The sequence below is a fragment of the Haliotis cracherodii genome, unplaced genomic scaffold (assembly GCF_022045235.1).
Source record: "Haliotis cracherodii isolate W230 unplaced genomic scaffold, xgHalCrac1.p SCAF_8, whole genome shotgun sequence".
In the NCBI taxonomy this organism is placed as follows: Eukaryota; Metazoa; Mollusca; class Gastropoda; order Lepetellida; family Haliotidae; genus Haliotis; species Haliotis cracherodii.
In genome coordinates, this window is record NW_027266341.1 from 2,088,832 (window position 1) to 2,111,341 (window position 22,510).

At 43.4% G+C, this 22,510-nt stretch overlaps 1 protein-coding gene across 3 annotated transcripts in view; it reads right to left on the minus strand.

The window, feature by feature from the left end:
- Positions 1–3,864: 3,864 nt before the first annotated feature.
- The window catches only part of LOC139449488 (proton channel OtopLc-like), a 65,704-nt gene continuing 47,058 nt past the window's right edge, over positions 3,865–22,510 (minus strand). For 2 of the 3 annotated variants that reach the window (XM_071230908.1, XM_071230907.1), the window contains 5 exons: positions 19,711–19,831; positions 11,171–11,507; positions 10,732–10,892; positions 7,515–7,662; positions 3,865–6,938 (listed from right to left, as the gene is read on the minus strand). In XM_071230908.1, the coding sequence (XP_071087009.1) occupies positions 6,040–6,938; positions 7,515–7,662; positions 10,732–10,892; positions 11,171–11,507; positions 19,711–19,831 (1,666 nt within the window). In that variant the 3' untranslated portion in view covers positions 3,865–6,039. The remainder of the gene's footprint in view (positions 6,939–7,514; positions 7,663–10,731; positions 10,893–11,170; positions 11,508–19,710; positions 19,832–22,510) is intronic. The other variant, XR_011652182.1, reaches the window with a different exon arrangement.

The following is a 22,510-nucleotide window of genomic DNA, read 5'->3' on the forward strand; positions in this document are numbered from 1 at the left end:
AGGGTTATCGTGTTCTCAACATACAAGCACGTCCACTCAAGGTAAACATGAATCAGAGAGTCCGCCATGTTGATAGAGAAACACGTGACCTATGACATGTTGCGCCACCTGGTGTGATCATCAGTACTAATGGGGAGAGTATGGGCGATGCAGCGGGAAGCTGTGTGTCGTGTTGATGTAGCTGGAAGAGACATGACTCCACCAGAACAGCCCCATCACTACCCCCCCCCCCCCCAAAAAAAAAAAAACAACCTCCTCTCAGCCCCTCCCCTCCCCTCCCCTCCTCTCGCAGCAGTTGCAAGACATGGCAGTTGGGAATCATTGTCGACTGGCTGTGAGTGAATGACTAGAACGATGATACAGAGTGTAGCGTGTGGAGATTTAACAACTGCTTTTATCTGTAAAATATGTTCATTTCAGAGACTAGATCTTAGCCTACCATGTATCCTACAAGGCTCAAGCCGAGCCTCGTAGGATACATGGGTCAATATTTAAAAAAAAATTCAAAGCTAAGTATTCATGTGGTGAAAGTGAGTAAACGGTAATGATTACATCGTTCGTTCGTTCGTTCGTTCGTTCGCCAACAGAGGATTCCGAGGAACCATACCCAATTAAAGTATATAACTGCGAAGAGTCAGAATAAATCCCCAGTATGTCATGCGCGTCCTAACTTAAGCCAACTGAGGAAAATTGGGTGTCATCGTGCTCCGCTGGGAACCTGCTCAAACACTGGCCTGGCGGATCTATTTACAGCCGCCGTGTCATAGCTGAAATATTGCAGAGTGCAGCATTCACTCACTAACTCTGTCACCAATATGATGTCATACTACATGTGCAATACAACAGTTTACCAATGGCCAGACCCGCAAAGATCCGAGTTGGGATTAATCTTAGGAGACTAAAGGGATCAGGTGGTCAGGCTCGCTGGCTTGGTTGATGAATGTCATCGTATCCCAATTGTGTGGATCGATGCTCGTGATATCAATCACTGGATTGTCTGGTCCAGACTCGATTATTTACAGACCTTCGTCATATAGCTCGGATAGTGCTGAGTGCGGCTTTAACAAACAAACAAACAAACAAACAAACAAACAAACCAATGGCAAATGTTTAGGTATCCGCGTCTCTCCCTATCTCCCGCTTCTTGTTGGTTCACAGTGCTGTGCTGGGAAATAATTACCCGCAAAAACTCAAGAAACTGTTAACATGATGTTTATAGAGTTTATCGCCTGCAGCTATATCTCCTGTATTCAGCTTCTCGTGTGGATGTTCTCCCGGCGTTAAACTTGCACAAGTCTCTAAGGCAATAATTATTAGTATTAATCATAATTTCCAGATTATGTAAGTTATAAGAACAAGTTGTCCCTATAAGAGACTAGAGTCTGTACTGTCCACATATCTAGACTTGCCTATTAAGAGGATAGAATTATTACACATCCATGGATTTTTTTTTCAGTACAGCCTTGGAGCAAGGTTATGTTTGGTACGGCAGACAGCACTGTTATCAGCTCACGTGGAATGAACACACTGTATGGAGACAAATCGCGGCTTTGCTGGAATTGCAGCGACGGTGTTTGTTAATGTGTGCTTAGTTTTTGCGTGTTTGTTTAAATGCTCTGTGTGGAATGCGAGTTCTCCGAGGACGGGAAGCGGAAGTCGACAAGTGTTGCATGCTGGGAGTAACTGCATGGAAGTAAGTAACCTGTCATGGAGTCCAGTTACCATGTACAGAGAGACCATAAAATATTGTATGGCCTCCGATGTAGCCAAATTATCAAGCAACCTAGTTATCACGCATTCCAATTACCATGTGGTTAAGCTGTCTAATTATCACGCTGTCCGGTTATGCGACCCGTGAAGATCCGGGATAGAGCTGACCCTGCTTGCCGGGATCGGGTGGTCAGGCTCGCTGACTTGGTTCATGCATGTCATCGTATCCTAATTGCGTGGATCGATGCTCATGATGTCCATCACTGGTCAATACTCGATTATTTACAGATCGCCGTCATATAGCTGGAATGGTGCTGAGTGCGGCGTTAAACAACAAACAAAGTTCCCATGCACTCTAGATATCAAACCAGCTAGGTATCGGGTAGTCCTGTTATTAGGGCCGCCGTCATATAGCCGGAATATTGCTGAGTGCGGCGTTAAACAACAAACAAACAAAATGTTATTTGGGTGTCTAGTTATTTCGATGTATAGTTATCACACAGTAGGGTAGGAAACGTCACGTGTCTCACACGTCATCACGGCAGAGCGAGTAAGGGTGTGGATTGTTTTGGTCGGCGGGTTTGTTTTCATGTATCGGTATCAAATCACTTCAAGCACTTCCATTGTCAGTACGTTGCTAGTGGATACCGCTGCATGTGTGGCGAGCAATACATGCCGTGCGTGACGTAGTGTGTGTCAAGTAACGTGTGTCTTGTGTAGCGTTGTTTGTGTCAAGGGACTTGTGTCGTGTGTGACGTCTGTGTTGTCACTTGACTTGTGGCATGTGTGACGTTGTCTGTGTGTCACTTGACCTGTGTCGTGTGTGACGCTGTCTTTGTGTCACGTGACCTGTATCGTATGTGACGTTGTCTGTGTCACGTGACTTGTGTTGTGTTTGACGTTGTCTGTGTCAAGTGACTTATGTTGTGTGTGAAGGTTGCCTGTGTGTCACGTGACTTGTGACGTCTGTGTGTCACATGACTTGTGTCGTATGTGACGTCTTTGTGTCCAGTGACTTGTGTCGTATGTGACGTCTGTTTGTTAAGTGACTTGTGTCGTATATGACGTTGCCTGTGTCAAGTGTCTGGTGTCGTATATGACGCTGTCGGTGTTTCAATTGACTTGTGTCGTATGTGAAGTTGTCTGTCAAGTGACTTGTGTCGTGTGTGACGTTGTCTGTGTGTCAAGTGGTGTATGTCGTATGTGTCGTTTGTATCAAAAGACGTGTGTCGTACATGACGTTGTGTGTGTCCAGTGACTTGTGTCGTATGTGACGTCTGTTTGTCATATAGCTGGAATATTGCTGAGTGCGGCGTAAAACAACAAACAAACAAACAAACAAAAAAACAATGTCCCAAAAAGGTTTCAATGTTGATATGAATTCAACACTGTGAACCGAGATATAATTGATATTCTGAAATGGTATTGCCTACTATTAGAATAATAATAATGCTGCAATAATGACCACTATTGTCATCCTTAACCCTGATATACCTTCCAATAAACAGTGCCGCATCACTGGTTACATCAGTGAGATTTTGACATCTGACACTTCCTGGGCCCTATTGACAAACAGTGGTCCACACTGACCAATCATATTAACGGTTATAATTAAATCGGCTGGTCCGCTTTGACCAATCAGATTAGCCAAATCGGCAGGTCCGTGGTCTTCTCAGAGTCTGGGGTCGAACTCGGGAACGGTTAAGTCTAAACAACGTGATTCCGGAAATAAACCGACCGTGACCAATCGGGAGTGAGTAAATGGTGTTTAACGCCGCAGTCAGTAATCCAATCCGGACCAGGCAAACAAGAGACGCATGGTCACTGATCCAACGGGGAACGATGACATTCAGTCAGAGCACTCACAAAGTTGACGAACATGATATCCTATCCTGACCGGATATCCAGAGGGTCTGTGACCAATTGTGTTAAACTAGACCGTAAATGTACATCAGTCCAGAGATTATAAACTTAGGGAAATATCTGACACATCACTGGACTGTCAAGACAGTGCAGATGCATAAGAAATCAAACCCTCTATAAAGAGGATCAACTAGCTGATCACATGCAAGAAATAATAAATTTGCCTCCTTCCAACACTGCCACACCTGACATTGAATATCAGACACAGAACAAAACAAAATGTGTGTTTTATCATTTTATTCGGCTACTCTAAAACTGTCTTCCTGCCTGTACAGCTCATCGCTAAACCCCGCCCTGCTGAACGGCGGTAACGTCAAAAGCGTCATCAACGTCATTTAGTACCTTTCCCAACGTAAAAATGTTTTGAATTCAGTATGAAGACGCAACGAACAATGTTCCTTATGACCTTTCACAAAGTAAAAATGTTTTGAATTCAGTATGGAAACAAAATGCTCAATGTTCCTAAGTGACGTTTATGACGAATATGACGAGTGTGGCGTGACGTTCATCGCCGTCACAGCAGGCCTGGCGTTAGACTTGCTACAAGGCACTTACAGCAATGAACATGCAATGACATTCGTCACACCACCGTGCGATCATCATATCTCTGACAAAGAAACTACTAGTCATGTTTTGGTTATTGTAATTTAGGCTCAGAATTGTAATAAATACTTGATGACTTGTATTAAAATAAAAAAAAAATAATATTGCCGCAACAAGATCCCAAAATGTTCAAAATATTGAATAAGTCATAGATATTATCATGACCCTAATCAGAGATATAGAAACGTACGGAAATGGACGAAGTTTCCCGAGAATGATTGATTATCTATGTACAGAATATGAGATCTGCGCCATTTTGAAATCTGTTTCACAACTGAAGTTCCTCTTCACCCGTATCATAAATATCTAAATGAGAAGTTTTAAGTCACAAATGCCATTTAACTGCCATTAATACTGAGGAACACAACCTTTACCGTTATACACTGCAAATATCCCCACCTGCCCTGATATTAAAGACTATGCGATACGATTTACGATGTTTAAATGATGTAGCACCGAGAGGGAGTCGGACAAAGCTGGCTGGTTTGAGCAAAGGTTTCTCTATGACGAGTATGGGCTATATAACTGATGGTTAATAAGCGTAGTCTATACTCTAAATACGCACGTGTCTTAATTTAATATATAAATAATAATTACAAAAGTTAAACAGTACTCCATAATGTTACATATCATCACAGTGAGGTCTATGCTTCTACTATACAGCATATATCATGCCAGTGGTTCTTTATTGCACGCCGCGCATACGCGCAGCCTGTATTTCGTGCGGCGATCAGATACGACTGTAGCACTTATTGACATGGCTAGATACTCACATCATTATCAGCATCAACTGCTTGACGGACGGTAAACAATAATTAGTACAATATCAATAGAATATGTAACCTAGCTACGAGATTATAAAAATACAAAATTAGTTCAATATGAAAGGAAATAAAAATCATTAAAGTTTCATAAATGCATTAAAATACTTGACGGTTGCGTGTAGAAGGAGCGGTTGAGTTGAGTAGATGTCAGTTGATCACATGCCATGAGCTGATGTACTTTACACTTTACATTTTACACTTTACACGCCAACGTTCGTTCATTATGGTCATGATTGTTCTAATGTTTGTTGTTACCATGGCAACCAAAATACCACATATCCAATTCCTTGGAGGCACTTTAATACTGGAGCATTAATCTTGGTCATCACACCTAAAACATCGACTCAGGGTATCCTTGTTGATGACTTTTTTGACGTCCATGACACTGGTCATATTCTCTGTCTACTTGACGTGAAGAGCTGCAGTTTATGTATTTTCTCCAGTTCCTGTCAGAACAGAGCCACACGCCTGTTTTACACGTCAACGTCAACGCCTCAGCACGTGTTCTCCTTGAATCGACGTCAGCAGGTGCACGGTACACTCTCGCCCGCTTACCTGTCATCTCTGCCTTTGGTGTCCGAGTCAAGACAAGAGAACAAGCCACACTTAATCGTCACAGTTGCTTTTCCCCAACACTCAATAAGTATTACGATACAAATAGCAGGATAAACCAGAGTATTGTTATTTGTCACAAATTGCTCACGCAGTCACACATTAAGTCCAAACCGAGTACTAGCTCTGTAGTACGTTCCTGCCGTAATCCTAGCCATGACGGAATCACCCGGATGTACCCAATGGTTCAACCGGTTCTTCCCTTCTCTGTGAGCCAGCTGCCTTGAAAGAATACGTCATTGTCTTTGGCATGGTTATTAACAACGTTCAAAGATCCAGTCACGTGACAATCGTCACAAAAGCGTCGTCACGTTTGTCATCACACACGTCACATGACAGACATGTGATCCCCGTGCCACGTGACAGCTCAAGGCATCTTCTCCTTCTGGTAGGCTTGGTACCAGATCTTGGAGAGGCAGATAGCGGAGTGGAAGCGGAAGAAGATGTAGAGGGGCACACACAGATGCAGCATGATGTTCCAGCTGAGGATGCCGTAGAAGTCCTGATGGAAGGGGATAACCGTCGTCTTCTTGTTCTCGAACATACCTACTACCCACAACGCCAAGTTGCAGACCAAGGTGAAGGTCACGATGGCGCGACCGGGTTTCCTGTCAATCTGGCTGTCGTTCTCCGAACACCTGCACAGGCCGTCGAGGATGAAGACTGTCTGCATGGTGCTTTGTATCAGCCCAAGGGTGATGACAACAAGGGAGAGAATGCTGGAGAGGCTCTGGATGCTGACGGTGGACGCCGCCGAGATGAGCATGAAGCTCAAGTAGATGTAAGCGCCCCCTACCGCCACTGCCAGGAGGACCGAATCCAAGGACAGGAAGTAGTTTTCCATGAACTTGAGCTGAGTGAGTCGGATGTGTCCAATGACGATGCAGACTCCCGTGATGCTGAGGAGGGCAAGCTCCATCACGAAGAACACATTGATGGCTGTTTCAGGGTCTTTCAAACGAGCCTCAAACACAAAGAATGTTGCTATGGAGATGAGAGTGACGACGGCGATGAGGAGGCCTGAGAAGAGCCCCTTGTTGGCTTTCTCGCAGTCCATGCTGGCGGCGCCGTGGGGAGCCGAGCTGGTGAGAGAGGTGTGACTTGGCCATCGCTGCTTCACCTTCACCCCCACGTGCTGGTACATGCGGTAGATGATGCCGGCGGCGATGATACTGTACATGATGGTGCAGGGGAAGAGGTAGGGGGATGCCGTCCTCGCCACCGTTTCCTCCTCGTAGCAGCTTCGCGTCAGATAGATAGAGCTGTCTGTAAGATGAGATACATATATGAACGACAGCTTAGTCACTTCCGGGGATAACAGTGAATTACTTATGAAATAAGTGAGTGAGGACGTTTGTTTAGCGCCGCTTTGAACAATATTTCAGTTATAACATGGCGTGTCTGCTTGCTAATGGTGCGGGGAAATATGGGTTTAACGTCGTATTCAAGATTATTGCACATATATAACGACGTGCATATACGTGTGTGGCTGTTTGTACTAGTCCGGACTAATGCCAATTTTATAGTGCTAGCCCACGGAGATGCCATGCCCCAGTTTAACATGATAACAGAATAACCCTCTCAGACACAGTATAGCGACTCCAAGCCGACCAGTCGGACGCTCTACCACTAGACAACGGAAGCGGTCGCTTACTATTGGAGGGAGCCCGAAGTCATGCATGTCTTAGTTACTTGTCGTATTAGTTGTTTAAGATATTACTTTATTAAGTCGTTCCAATCAGATAGTTTAATAATATCATATTTATTCATTCTCAAATCTGTTACTTGGCATAATAATATGGTCAGTTTGATTCAGCGTCGGATATGATGCAATTGACTTACGATTTTGTCTGACCCTTGCGAAAAAGTCTTGCTGTCGGGAATCCTCGGCCGTTTCCGTGACTGCCGTGACAGCCCATACGCAGATGTTGGTTGCTAGGAGATGCATGAGTCCAAACCTCACCGCAGGTTTACACTTGTCAATCACCAGCTGAAATATACACAAAATTGGTCTTACTGAACTGTACCATAGCGCATTGCATCGTTACGTGACGTTTCGATGCTACTTCCCGTCCATTCATTGCGTGAAACTATACAAATAAACAATTCCTAATGCTCGGCAGAAATATACCTGTATATCTCTTGTTAGATGTTTAACGCAGCACTCAGAAATATTTCAGCTATATGACAGCGGTCGGTAGAGAGTTTCGACCAAACAATCCAGCTACTGACATCATGAGCATCAATCTAGTTGTGATACGATGACATGCATACACTAGGTCAGCTAGCCTGACCACCTGATCTCATTTGTCAACTCTTGCGAGTACGACAATCATGGGTAGCTGAAGACTAATTCTAACTTGGTTCTTCACGGAGACCAGAAGAAAGGTCTAAATAGGTAGATAGATATTAATCATCTGCACAACTGTAACATCGACCATCCATATGTTCTTTGTAAATACATCTAATTAGTAGCTGTACTCTTTGCAACCTTAATCTGGTCTTGTATATTTGTATGTTTTTTTAACGCCGCACACAGCAATACACCAGCTATATGACGGCGGTCTGTAAATAATCGAGTCTGGACCAGACAATCCAGTGATTGCCATCATGAGTATCGATCCACGCAATTGGGATACGATGACATGCATCAACTAAGTCAGCTATCCTGACCACCCGATCCCGTTAGTCGCCTCATACGACAAGCATAGTCGCATGGATTGCTGAAGACCTATTCTTTACCCGGATCTTCACGGGTCCTTAATCTGGCTTAACGTATTTACTTGATTGTACCTGATTATTGCCCTGTCTACGTACCACAAGTTTAAACCGGTCTTATTAAAATGCACAACGGCACATTTGGATTGAGTATTGTTTCCTGTTAAGTAATGAGCGCCGTGGCAAGTCTAGCCGTGTTAGGGTAAAGCGGAAACGAGGCATCACGTGACATTCCCATAGTATATGAAGTCATATCGCCTGATGTAATTGTGATTGACTGAAATCTAGTTTATTTAAACAAGTCTCGTCTGTCAAACAGTTTATATTCCAACTGAGCAGAAAATATTGCAATAACACAGCACACCGCGCGGGAATATAGAAATCCTTCCCGTTGCGTGGATTCACTGCAGATACAGACGAATGTACTTCCGAAAGAAATAAACCTGCAGATGAGACCATCTTTGATCAACGGTACACAGACACTTTGACGCATACTTATTTTGGTTTTGTCTTTTGATGTTACACTGTCCGAGATTGACGCGACAACATTAAACATCATGTAATTCATCTTCATCGTTATGAGCGCTTCCCTTGGCCATCACTTTTGATCTGAAAGTGCCTGGATTATGTGAAAGTACATATATCTGTTCATCTAACGATTTAATTTCTCGAAACTGATTTCACGGCCATAAACCCACATGTATTCATTTTTATTACTCATTAAAGAATCTAGCTATATGATTGGCCAGTCGCCGATCTGTACATACAAGTCGGCTGGCAAGCATAGACGAATGACATGACGTCATAGTGTTTGATATGACGTCACGTGTGTGTCGTGTCATAATGCACCCTGTTTTGCGTCGATGGCGGTCGGAAGATATATAGAGGTTATCACGCGAGTGTGTTTGGGGATGGTAAATATCCTGCATTAGGAATAAACATTGTATTTAGCGAGCCTTGGCGAGCTAAATACATAGTGTTTATTCCTAATACAGGATATTTACCATCCCTAAACACACAAGCGTGATAACCTCTTTATCATATATTGTCATTCTTCAATTCTGTGCTTGAAAATCGCTTCCCCTCACTCACAAACATTACCTAAACATTGCGAGTTTTCCTGGAATGCGCGCATTAATATTTATTACGTCACAGGGTAGGTGATGAGTCAATCGGACAGTGACAGTAGCCAATATAGTTCAAACTGAAATCTGTTTCTTATACAGTGGCAAACAACATATACGCAAAACAACAATCGTTTTTACTTGCCTTTCGCGACAATCCATCGGTCTGTCCGCTAGAGTAACTGCCCTTTGTCAAAGGGAAGCTACTCTAACCCTAGTCTATGAAACATCACGGCCAGTGATTGTTCACAGTCGGCCTTTTCTGTCATAATGTTAAGAAGTGTAGTCAGATGTAAACACAGCGACAAAACGAAACAAGGTAACAATTCATACATATTTCGCCTAAACCCAACTATTTTTATTTGTGGAAAAGGTTTCAAGCCGCAGAGGTCTACAAGCACAGATATGGCTTCTGATCCCGCTTGGCTAGGCCTAGTGCCCTCGCAAAATTGTTTCGAAATTTATATCTCCAAAGTTGCCCAAACTTATAAAATGCCTTAGTTACGAAGCAGTTCGACAATGACTTTCAGTATATAAGACTGTTTTTTTAAATAATTGTATCAAATATCCCTGTAGTTTATCCAGATTCACGATGGTTAATTCTGACTCGATCGCCGAATGACAAGTGCGACGCCATGTTTGTTTATAAACACTGAAAGTAGTCCCTACTTGACCTTTGATATTTGCATCTCTATCCGCATATGACCCCAACGGATATCGTTTTTATCCGTTGGCTTTATCCTGCCGAGAAACCTACCCATTATATGATAAATAGAGAATCTCACCCTCGTGTCTTTTGATATCAAATATATCTACACTTGTTGATAAACGTGAAAAAGTTAAATTTTTTTCCATTTTTATCAACGAGTGTTGATATATTTGATATCAAAAGACACGAGAGTGAGATTTAACTTATCTTCCAACATCATTCTTCCAACTTTTTCAGTTGGTAGACAGTAATAAGCAGTGTCTTAGTGTAAAAAGTACTGCTGACAGCTTCTGTAGCAGTCATCGGTGATGTCATTTGATTGTGACGTCATGGCAACCAATAACATCACAAAGGTCTGCAAAGCATTGTGATGCAATTTCATTGCAGCGATATCTACAATGTAGATATCGCTTGATCTCACCAAAGCATCGACCGCCATCGACCTCCATGGAATCACACAGGGCGCCCCGTGGCCCCTTCAGAAGAGGAGGGGTAGGTGTACAGTTACCTTGTGGTTCTTGAAGAGGAAGAACGTCTGGACGAAGGTGAAGATGAGGTGGAGAACATACACAAGGGTGAAGATCTTACTCTCACACGTCTCCGTGTTGTCGGTCTCGAAGTAGGACGAGATGTGGAAACCGTCAAGGGTGACGCTCCCAATGCTGAACGCTGCAAAGCACATATAATACAATGTTCACATACTGAAATACCTAAGGGGTACTACGAACTGTTTCTAGCTGCGTTCACACTTTCATTGTCTCGTTACTGGCTCTGTAGTATTAGGCGATACCCGTCATCCAAACACGATTACGAATGGATGCAGATGTTTTCCACAGATTTGAAATGGATTAACCAGGGTATCTATGAGTTATGACGAAAGAAAATCATAACAAAAATATTCCGAATACTTGAAGTATCACTTCTGAATATCGCACATCTCTACTCACCTAGGGCCCCAAGTCGGAGATAAAAGTTGATTCCCTCTCCGACATGCGCAACTTCCCCATCCGCCGGAAGTGCGAGCTGACTGCGCATGGAGGCGTTGCTGGCGGTTGATATCTGATCTAGAGCTTCCTTGCGGGTCTCCTTCTCCGGGATGCTGTCGTCATCGTTGGACCTGCGGGTTGGGGACGGCGACTGCTGGATGTTCTCAGTGCTGCGCCGGATCACCACCTTGATGTTGTGGTCGAAGAAGTTCTGGCGCACCTTGACGCCTCGGAGGATGCCGATTTGGAGATAGAGGAGGACGATGAGGGAGCCAGCGTACAGGTAAACCAGGAACACCTTGGGAAGGGAGGAATGCAGGTGTAAGGAGATGTATTACATTATACCACTGTGATATCATTACAGACAAGTACAATGCAGTATATACTATCTTAAATTAAAGATGAATGTCGGATTCTGATTGGATGAGACCCATTCCATTATTATCAATGCACCCCACTAACATGTAGCTTACATTTCAAATTGCCGAACTGATGGCATGTAACATCTGTAACATACGAAACGCAATTTTGTATCTCGAATTAATTATGTAAGACGCCCTTCTCGATATAGACTATATTCCCCGAATGAAATAGGTCTAGGGGAAATAACTCTAAGTTTGTTTTCTGTTTCCGCTTCGGTGTATGTGAAAAATGAACGAAGTGAAAAATGCCGAACTGTGGTATTCTTACCGATTAGGACCTGAGGATGTGTACGTAAGGAATATTTATAATATAATTTGGCATGCTGTAGGATAAATCCGTTGTGCACCGGTCCCACGGGTGTCGTGGGTTGATGTTGGGCCTACATTGGTTTACGTAACATAACGCAACGTCTACCAAGTCCCCCTCGAGGCCGATGGACAATCTATAATATTACAACTTTGGCGACAAATATGATGACAAAAGAAAGATCAGGACTAGCCTGATATTATTGTGAACTAAATGTACAGACGCAGCCTAAAGTAACTATTCTGAGAATTTATGATATATTATTTTTTAAACGCGCGTTCCCGAACACCCGGAGTCCTCACTGATTTCCATGCCACTATTTGTCACCGCCGGCTTGCCTATTACACCCACAGAATCTGTGTCGGACTGGTTGTATGCATTGACAATTTTTGTTTCTGTTGGTGGACTGTAGTATCCGAGTTTCGTCATAAGCTCAGTGGCATTTATCAACTACAAAAGGTGAGGTGAGGTGAAATGGGGTTTAACGTCGCGTCCAAGATTATTGCACTTATATAGCGACGTGCATGCACGTGTGTGTGTTTGTGTGGCTGCTTTTACTAATCCGGACTGATGCCGATTTATAGTGCTAGCTCACTGAGATACCATGCTGCAGTTTAACATGAATACCCCACTCAGACACAGTATACTGACTCCGAACCGACCCGTCCTTGTTTTATCCTCTTAATGCCGAGCGTCAGACAGGGTAACAACAAGTACCATCTTTAAACGTCTTTTAGTATAACGCGACCGGGGATCGAACCCCGGACCTTCCACTCTCCGGGCGGACACTCTACCACTGGACCACGGAGGCGGTCCAACTACAATAGAAATGTTTGGGCCGAGACATTAAAACTGCAATCACTGTGTTACAAACCGAATATATTTCTTAGACTTATGAGCAGCAGAAGCTGCACTAGCTTTATGTCTGTTTTATTAGTTTCAACAAAATCAGTAGGTATAATATTTTGTGAAAACAGATGCTTCTTTTAGTTCTCTTATAGATAAACTGTCAAAAATTTAGACGTATTTGTAGAAGTTCTTTTGTTCATATCTGATAACACCCCATCAAAAGACCATCAAGACTTACTTCCTATAATTTAAACCACAATCAAATGTTGCTGCCCCCTTAATAAACAAACGTATGTTAGCGTCTCTCAGACAAGACAGAAGTATGTTAACGATCCGCTCTGTCAGGACGTGTGGTCTGCACAGTATCGACACACTGGTGACGCTTCATTAGCCTGCCACTGAAAAGTGGCAGTCTGCAGGTAATGAAGACCTCTTGTCCGCAATATAGTGGATTCAGAATGTTCTCTAGCATCAATTACTTAGGCAAACGGCGTTCCAAGACTTCTGTGATCCTCTGGCAAACCTGCCACGCTATATGGACGCCTCTGTTTATGTGGCCGAATTCCTCAATGTCCAGGCACACGAACCACTGCAGTAATTGCCCCATTCCAGTGAACGGCCATTGTTTTATGTCGGCCATTGTCGGAGGTCATATCAAGGTCAGTGAGTGAGTGATTTAGGGAGCTGCCCCCAACCCTTCTCCATATTGAAATCTCGCTCACAGACTGGGAACACACAATCGTCAAATAGTTTGTTTGTTTGTTGTTTAACGCCGCACTCATCACTATTTCAGCTATAAGACGGCGGGTCTGTAAATAATCGAGTCTGAACCAAACAATCCAGTGACTGATATCATGAGAAGGCAGATACACCAATACGCCATCTAGCGGATGTTTGTTTATTGTTTACCACCTGTGCAATTCTTACCATCTGAGGAAAGATATTGTAGGAACTGCACAGGTGGTGAAGTGGAAGATCATTTTCTACTACGATGTCCTCTGTATCAAACGTTAACATCTAACCTACAACCATCACATAGAAGCCTAAATTCAGTAACATCTCTAAAATATAAAGATATCCCCAATCCTTCATCTGTTTCTGCCAAAAGTGTTTCAATTATCATAAAACAAATGTCCTCGACATAATCTAACCCAGGTTACCAAGTTAGAAAATACTGTAGCAACTGTATGCATGTCTGGCTTGATCATGTGTGAATTGTTTGTGTATAATTTTCTATGCATCAATATTTAATGTATTAGATGTACTGCTTGTATCCTGTCCTATGAAGACTTTCTGTACAACACCTTCTATTCTACGTTCAGACGTTGTACTGCTTGTATCCTGTCCTATGAAGACTTTCTGTACAACACCTTCTATTCTACGTTCAGACGTTGTACTGCTTGTACCCTGTCCTATGAAGACTTTCTGTACAACACCTTCTATTCTACGTTCAGACGTTGTACTGCTTGTACCCTGTCCTATGAAGACTTTCTGTACAACACCTTCTATTCTACGTTCAGACGTTGTACTGCTTGTACCCTGTCCTATGAAGACTTTCTGTGCAACACCTTCTATTCTACGTTCAGACGTTGTACTGCGGTGGATCTGTAGCACTTCCATCAGATTGTGGAAGATAGTGTAACCTCGTTAATCCGGACCACTTTTTAAACTGGAGTGAGTGAGTGAGAATGGTCTCAACCCACTTTTAGGAATATCCCAGCAATATCACGGCGGGGGGCACCAGAAATTGGCTTCACACATTGTACCCATGTGGGGAATAGAACCCAGACATTTGGAATGACGAGCACACGCATAAACTAGTAGACTACCTCACAGCTCCGCTTCAAACTGGAAACGTTTCAAACTGAAAACATGTGCACTAGCACCTCACCATGTTTCGTGAATACTGACATTTGTTAATCCGGATGATTTCACTGGGAACGGTATCTTCCGGAATATCAGGATTTAACCATACATAACACGAACATGGCCGGATAAACGGGGTTTCAAAATACTTTACACGCAATGACTGGATTAATGGGGGTTCACCATAGCAACACGAACATAACAGGAATAACAGGGTCTCGACTTACTTAACTTGTTATGGCTGGACAAACGGGGTTTCTTGCATTATGTTCGTTTAGATGCATTTCTGATCGAAATTTCACGAAACAGTATCAGATACATCTTTAGAGAAAAATGACGCTGAATTGTCGTGGTCTCTCACAAAACCTGCGACGACGACTGTACATCCACGTTACGACCAGGCCAGTGTTATGAAATGTCAAAGTGGAACATTTAATAAGAACTACTTTGGACGCTGTTTATGTATTTTGCTTATAACAGTCTCATTAATACAATTTATTATCAGCGATTAAGGAATCAGTGTCCCTGAAGGTTGCCATAACAATACACAAGCCCCGGGTAATGTTGATACAGCTCATCAGCAGTGCCGAGTAATGAGATAATACACACACCACGCTCCCTAACGACCCTGTGAGGAGAAGGTATCAGCCTCATTACACGGGTCACGTGTGTGTAACTTCCGGTAAAGGAGGCGCTCGGTATCGGGGACAGAACAGCGCCTCTGGTGCGGTGAGTGAAGGTCACTGGAACGCGGTATTGAAAGACGTTTCATTAGATCATTACTACCTATTTCCACAGGCGATGGCTCGCGTTACATAGCAGTAAGTGTGATCACACGCGCGATCGGACCCCGAGGGCATATGCTGTTGCCACATATATACGTCTCTGGTGGGTAGAGACTTTATGATACCTACCGCCATGGTACTGTAATAATCTAATTAATTATGGCCATTATTACTCATTCAATGGGTATGAGTTTGCTTGAGTGAGTGAGTGAGTTGGGTTTAACGCCGCTTTTAACAGTATTCCAGTTATATCGTGGCGTGTCAGCTTAATGTGGGAGGAAAGCTCGAAGTGATGCAGGTCTCAGACGTTTACCAGTTTGGTGAAACCCACGAGCACGGGTATGTGCTGACAAACCTAGAAACATAATTGGGGCGAACCGGGATTCGAACCGACAATCATAGGTTTCTGGCATGCCCAAGGGTCGCAACTCTGCACAGCGAATCGCGGCGCCTTAGACGACTGGGCCACCCGTACCCCTTTGAGTGAGTGAATAGTGATAACGCCGCAGTCAGCAATTTCCCAGGAAGATCGCGCGGCATGAAAGTAAACAAATATGAAGATGAAAAACACTACCTACTTCACTGTATCAAACCATGAAAACAAATTATTTCACTACATCCTGTCATATAATGAAGCCATCAATATAAATTGCATGTTTCCATGACTATCATTTGAAACAATAAACACCCAATCATCCTAATCAACCGTTGACATTTTATATTTTACAATATCGTCAAATATGTAATATTGATTGGTTTTTGTGTCTACAGGAGTGTGAATTATATATGTCTGTATATATGTATATATGAATCATAATGTTTTGTCTTAACAAAATTGCATCTGTTTCGTAATGGAATGTTTCTGCAATAAATATTATCTTGTCTTATCTATTATCTTCTGTCCCAGATAGACCAGTGACTGTAATCACGGGAACGATTCACACATCCACGCATGATGACGCGCAATCCGCTAAGTCATGGAGTCCACTTAGTCGACTGGGGGACCTAAGGTGAACCAGATCCACACGGGACTAGTGGGTGTTAAGATATATTGAGGGATAACCTATATTTGATAGTGTGAGTGAATGAGTAAGTTGGGTTTAACGCCGTTTTTAACAGTATACCAGTTATATCACGGCGTGTCAGCTTATTGTGGGAGGAAAGCCCGATGTGATGCACGGGTCTCTGGTGCTGACAAACCTAGAAACATAATCGGGGCGAACCGGGATTCGAACCCACAATCATAGGTTTCTGGCGTGCCCAAGGAACACCACTCTGCACAGCGAATAACGGTGCCTTAGACGACTGGGCCACCCGTGCCCCCTATATTTCATAGTACTCATAAACGAAAAAGAAGGTTGTAGCGTAATAACATATCGATAAATACACGTTAACAATTCTCGTTAACGTGGTGGTGGTGGTGGCGGTGGTGTGTGTGTGTGTGTGTGTGGGTGTGGGTGGGGGGTGGGGGGGGGGGGGGGGGGTATATTTGTTATTTACTGACCAATAACGAGTTTCTGTGCCCCCATCCCCGTAAATGAGTACATTCATCCAGTTCCTGCTCTACGTCTGGCCTCACAGGGAGACTGCTCTTGTGTACAAGCATCCAGCACAGGGTTCTTGGACAGCATCCATCTCCAGGATGGTAAATCATTCCATTAAGTACACGTCGTATGTAAGTTACAGAACAGACAGCTATGGACTTTGAAACCTGTGGATCACTACACGCGGCTACCCAGGATCAGACAGCCAGTCCCCGGCCATCACGCGTTGTTTACCGCACCCCCTCTGTGTTGCATCACGTGCACCCCCAGGGAGGGCTCGACCGGTTACAACACAGACGCTACCATGTCAATGTGACCTCCGATTGAAGCTGCCAATATTTGAAATAGAGCCCAGGTACACTCGCAGACTCGAATCCCCATGACAACGCCACAAACAAGTGGCATTGTAGACAGTTGGTGAGATACAGGTGTTTATTAATCTGTCTAAATGTGAAGACGAGCATCTCTACAGACACACATGTCTATAAACAAAGACATTTTTAAAACGTGGCCTTCCTTCTGTCTTTCTTCCCGAAAAGATCCAGGTTACAACTGGCCTTCAGCAACCCATGCTTGTGGTAAGAGGCGACTAACGGGATTGGGTGGTCAGACTCGCTGACTTGGTTGATGCATGTCATCATATCCCAGTTGCGTAGAAGGATGCTCAATCACTGGATTGTCTGGTCCAGACTCGATTATTGACAGACCGCCGTCATATAGCTGGAATATTGCTGAGTGAGGCGGAAACAACAAACAAACAAACAAACGAACAAACACAATTCAACTTTGCTCACAGCTTCATTGAATGATTTGAATCTATTTGCATCAACAAATATGGTGTTCAAATAGAAAAACCTTAGAAGGCGTGTTATCTTGACAGGCATACCTACAGGGACTGGTTATACACAACGGGGATGTTCCTTCATCACTGAATGATGTTTTATCAAATAACTTCATATGAAAGCATGAGGGCAATATTCTGCGTTAGTGGCAAGTCAAGGACATAAAATAAGATTATATCTTTTGATTTGCAGCTTTGTAATGATGAAAACTATTACAGCTTGAACCATCATCATTACATGCCAGATTAACACTGATTTTGATAAGACTTCCTCAGAGCTAAATAGCTTCCCATCACCGGATGTTAACGACACCAAATAGGTCAACCACGTTCTCTCTGAGGTTCGCCATGGTTGAAGATGTCAGCGGGGCAGAACGAATGAATGAAGCATGTGATGTGATGTCACAGGCCAAGGTAAGATCGGTGCAGCTGGGAGATGACGTGGTTTGAGTCCGCGCAGTGAGGGTGACGTGGCTGTGCACCGGAAGGTCTACTGAGGAGTCACAGAGGACCGTCACAGTGGACAGATGTATTTTCATATTCCCCATTTTTTTGTCACCTCCTACGTACACGACTGCATGATTTGAGTCATATATTTGCGACAAGGAGTACAAGAAGTAGCCGTCATATTTGATGTTCACCAACCTCAGCCGACAGACGACGTATTTGATGTTGAACAACCTCAGCCGACAGACGACGTATTTGATGTTGAACAACCTCAGCCGACAGACGACGTATTTGATGTTGAACAACCTCAGTCGACAGGCGACATATTTGATGTTGACCCAGGATTGCCTAAACCCCAAGCGCCAGAATCTGACCCGTGTCAAGATTTATCAGATGGAGGCTCTGACTAAGATGGAACATTTCCTACTTCGTTCAAAGTAAACACTCTCTGTCTCTGCCATTCCCACGCCACAGGGCGGAGTAATGTACATGCCATCTGAAAACGTGTCAATTACAGGTTTATCTCAGATAAGTTTTATACTTAATATATTTTACATCCACTGATAGGTCTATGATGTAAGCACGTTTTGAAGATATTCCAGTGTGATTCAACCACTGTGATGAGGACTGCCCCACCGTGTGGCGGTGTTCAGCTGACGTAATGTCTGCTGGGTCCTGTGTTGCCGATTCATTCAGTCTTCCACTTGTAGCCTAGCCAAGATGGCGGTACGTGGACATAAATCACCACCTCCACAGCACCATGTGTGACAACGTCTTACAGGCGGACATGTTTGTGGTTGCAGATGCATGGGTGTTCTAACACTCGCAGAACAAGTGTGCATGTGTGCTCTCCTGTAGTCGAAATAAATTGGTTCACAAACTCTATGTTACGAAGCAGTAGTGGGATTAGAACCCGTGTGTTTTGTGTAACGAGCGAACGCGTTTACTGGTGGGCCACCCTTATGGGGATCAGACCGCGCGTGTTCTATGTATGAAGCGAACGCCATCACGTGGGCTAACCTTGATGGAAATGGAACCCGTGAGTAAATATAACGCTCACTAAAGTGCCATGGTGGTTAAACAGGCCCCACTGGTTCTTTCTGAGGGTTGAGCTGCACTTGAACGAACTAGAACATATGCGTTCTACGTAACTAGAACACGAACATTCACGGTTATGACAGGTAAACTGCCGGGCAAAAGAAACTATACACTCATGTGTCATGGTGGCTAGAAATGAAACAACAAGAAATGGTTTTTTGATAGTGATGTATCTGATAAGGTAACATAGAGTGTGTTTGGAGCTTAAGTACTTAGTGCAGTGTTTCGGCGACTGTTTTCAGCCTAGTAACGTTTTGATAACGTTTGTAATTTTTTGGTCAAATCCAATTTTAAAGTGTATACTTTCTTTTGTCAGCAGTGTAGTCAGCGACAGGTACATACCTCGAGGTAGTATTTGTGTTCCCTCTCCTTGACGGTGAGGGCGTTGGCGACGGCAAATACGATGCCGAATACAACCAGCAACAGACAGTAAAGTCCACACAGCAACTTCGTCATCGCTGACCTTGAGGGAGAAACAGAAGGTCATTTGAGACATGGCAAACATACAGTACGCTCAATTAGAAAGATTGAACAGGTACCACGCAAACACTGAGCTGTAGTAGAGTACTGCGACAAGTACACTGAAAATGTAAAAAAAACACAAACACGTTGGTTACATGATCATAAGTACATTAACTTCCTAATAAGGTAGGACCCGTGAACGTTATCTTGGCTCGATCTCATACTGTAGCCGCAATTGACTGTTTGAATTGAATACAGAAGGTTCAATACTTTTTTTTTATAAGGGCAAGAGATCACATTTAGATCTCTGCACTGACACTAGACTTGCACAGGTCTCTTGCTAGTAAGAGTTGACTAACGAGATCGTGTGTTCAGGTGTCTTGACTCGGTTGATGCATGACATCGTATCCCAATTGTGTGGATCGATGCTCAGGACTTCAATCACTGGATTGTCTGGTACAGACTCGATTATGTACAGACCGCCGTCATATAGCAGGAATATTGCTGAGTGCGGCGTTAAACAACAAACAAACAAACAAACCCAATAGGGTAGATATCTTTGTATTATTCGTCACGTCAGAGTCTTGCACATTGTTGGTTCAGTGGAGAGTTCTTAGAGATGTAGCTCTGATCACAAGTTGGCCCACGTTGCTATGCAAGAGGAAAGGTGGTTACCGTGTTTCAATTGCCTTGAACAATTGTTCTCACACCCGTCACTTATACAGGGAATGCTTTCTGCTGAGGCGAGTATTATTCCATCTGCTGTTTTCTTTGACATGCTCTGCAACTCCTATCTAAATACATTCATCCGTGTTTCCCAACTCCGCAAAGATGATTGTAAACCTTTCAGATGCACATCAGACTTTCAAAAGTGTTTCTCAAATCTTCAACCGTCCTTTACAACTACTCCATGCTTAGTGGTCATACGTCATATCCATTTCAGGTTCCCCCGCCGCGATATTGCTAAAAGCGGTGTAAAACCATACTCACTCACTCATACTTCATATATATTAATGTACGTCACATCAACGGTATGCATCGGAGTAGCTGTGGTATGATGCTGGTATGTCTCATTGGTATCTGTAAGACACGTTACCCATATCATCAAAGTGCTCACTAAAACATAGTGTAAACTATTCTTGAAAGGTATATCAATTTATTATTTAACAACTTTTTATTACGCGCCACTAGCTATTGTGTTTTGTATGAACTAGGGCATAGTCCTGCGCGATTTCTGGAAGCCTCGGCGAGTCACGATGAAACTGCACCAAGTTATTATTATAAAGAAAGGTTTTCATCGACGATGGGTTAGCCAATGCCGGCAGCAAGTGTATACAAAGAGAAGCATATTTACATATATCAGGAACATAACGCACGCGCATACCTAGACATACATTATGAGCTATAAAGTACCCACTGAACAAAGAATGCATAACGTACAACCACTTGGCAGCAAGGGCCCGTATATCATAACCTTACATCAACATCCTGTCCCAGAGCCGGGGTAGTTTTCTATGACCCGATCTGGCCTGATATTTATAGACTGTAATCTGACACTCTCGTCTACATCTCGAATAAAATGTGATGTGTGAGATGTTTATGTGGTGACGTTATCGCAGTACGAGAACATCCTAGGACCGGTTTGAAGATAGCGCCAACCATCGTCCTACCGTGTATCTTTTAATATGTACTCCCGGGTTGCAGGAATGTGGGTGTTGGTGTTAGTATAGCCTTGCTCAAAGGCTGTACTGAAAGAAAAGTCTATGGAGGATAGTCATTCTATCCTTCTAATAGGCAAGTCTAGAAATGTGAACAGTCTGATGATTTCCCGTCTCTTGTAGGGACAACTTGTTTCAATTATTTACATAATCTAGAAATTATGACTTAAACTAATAATTATTGCCTCAGAGACCTGTGCAAGTCTAGTGTTGTTGCAGAGATCTAAAATCGATCTCTGCCTTACCTTATAAAAATAGTATTGAACCTTCACTATACAATTAAAACAGTCCATTGCAGCTACAGTATGAGATCGAGCCAAGATAATAACGCTATGGAACCAGTGGTAAAGCTATAGATTAATGTAATGCCACACACGTTCAGACACCAGAGGTAGGTAAACATCCCAACACATTAAAATGATTTGGACCAGACAATCCAGTGATAGATATCATTAGCATCGATCTACGCAATTGGGATACGATGACATACATCAACCAAGTCAGCGAGCCCGATATCCATATCCCGTCAGAAGCCTCTTACAAGCATAGTCGCCTTTTACGGCAAGCATGGGTTGCTGAAGACCTATTCTAACCCGATCGTCACGGGGCTGTACCATGAGTTACCACAGTAGGACACAGGACAATGTGACATACCTCGAAATGGTACGTCAGTAAAACTGTTAGGTTCTGTTTCCCAAGACCTGCAACCCCGTGACTTGTCGCTGCCCCCTCGATCTGCCTACTACATCTCTAAAGGTAGTGGACGTTGGTCAGGGAACATCTGACCAGTACCTGTCACGTGTTTTAGTTTTATCTTAAACCACATTCCAGGACGTTTATAAACATATAGGATCTATGGTGAGCCTTCTTCTAAACATTATTGTGGGACGTAAACATGATGGGTGATAGGAGCTGGTGATCCCAGCCCTGGCCTTTGAAGCTGATTGAATGAGTGATGGTAT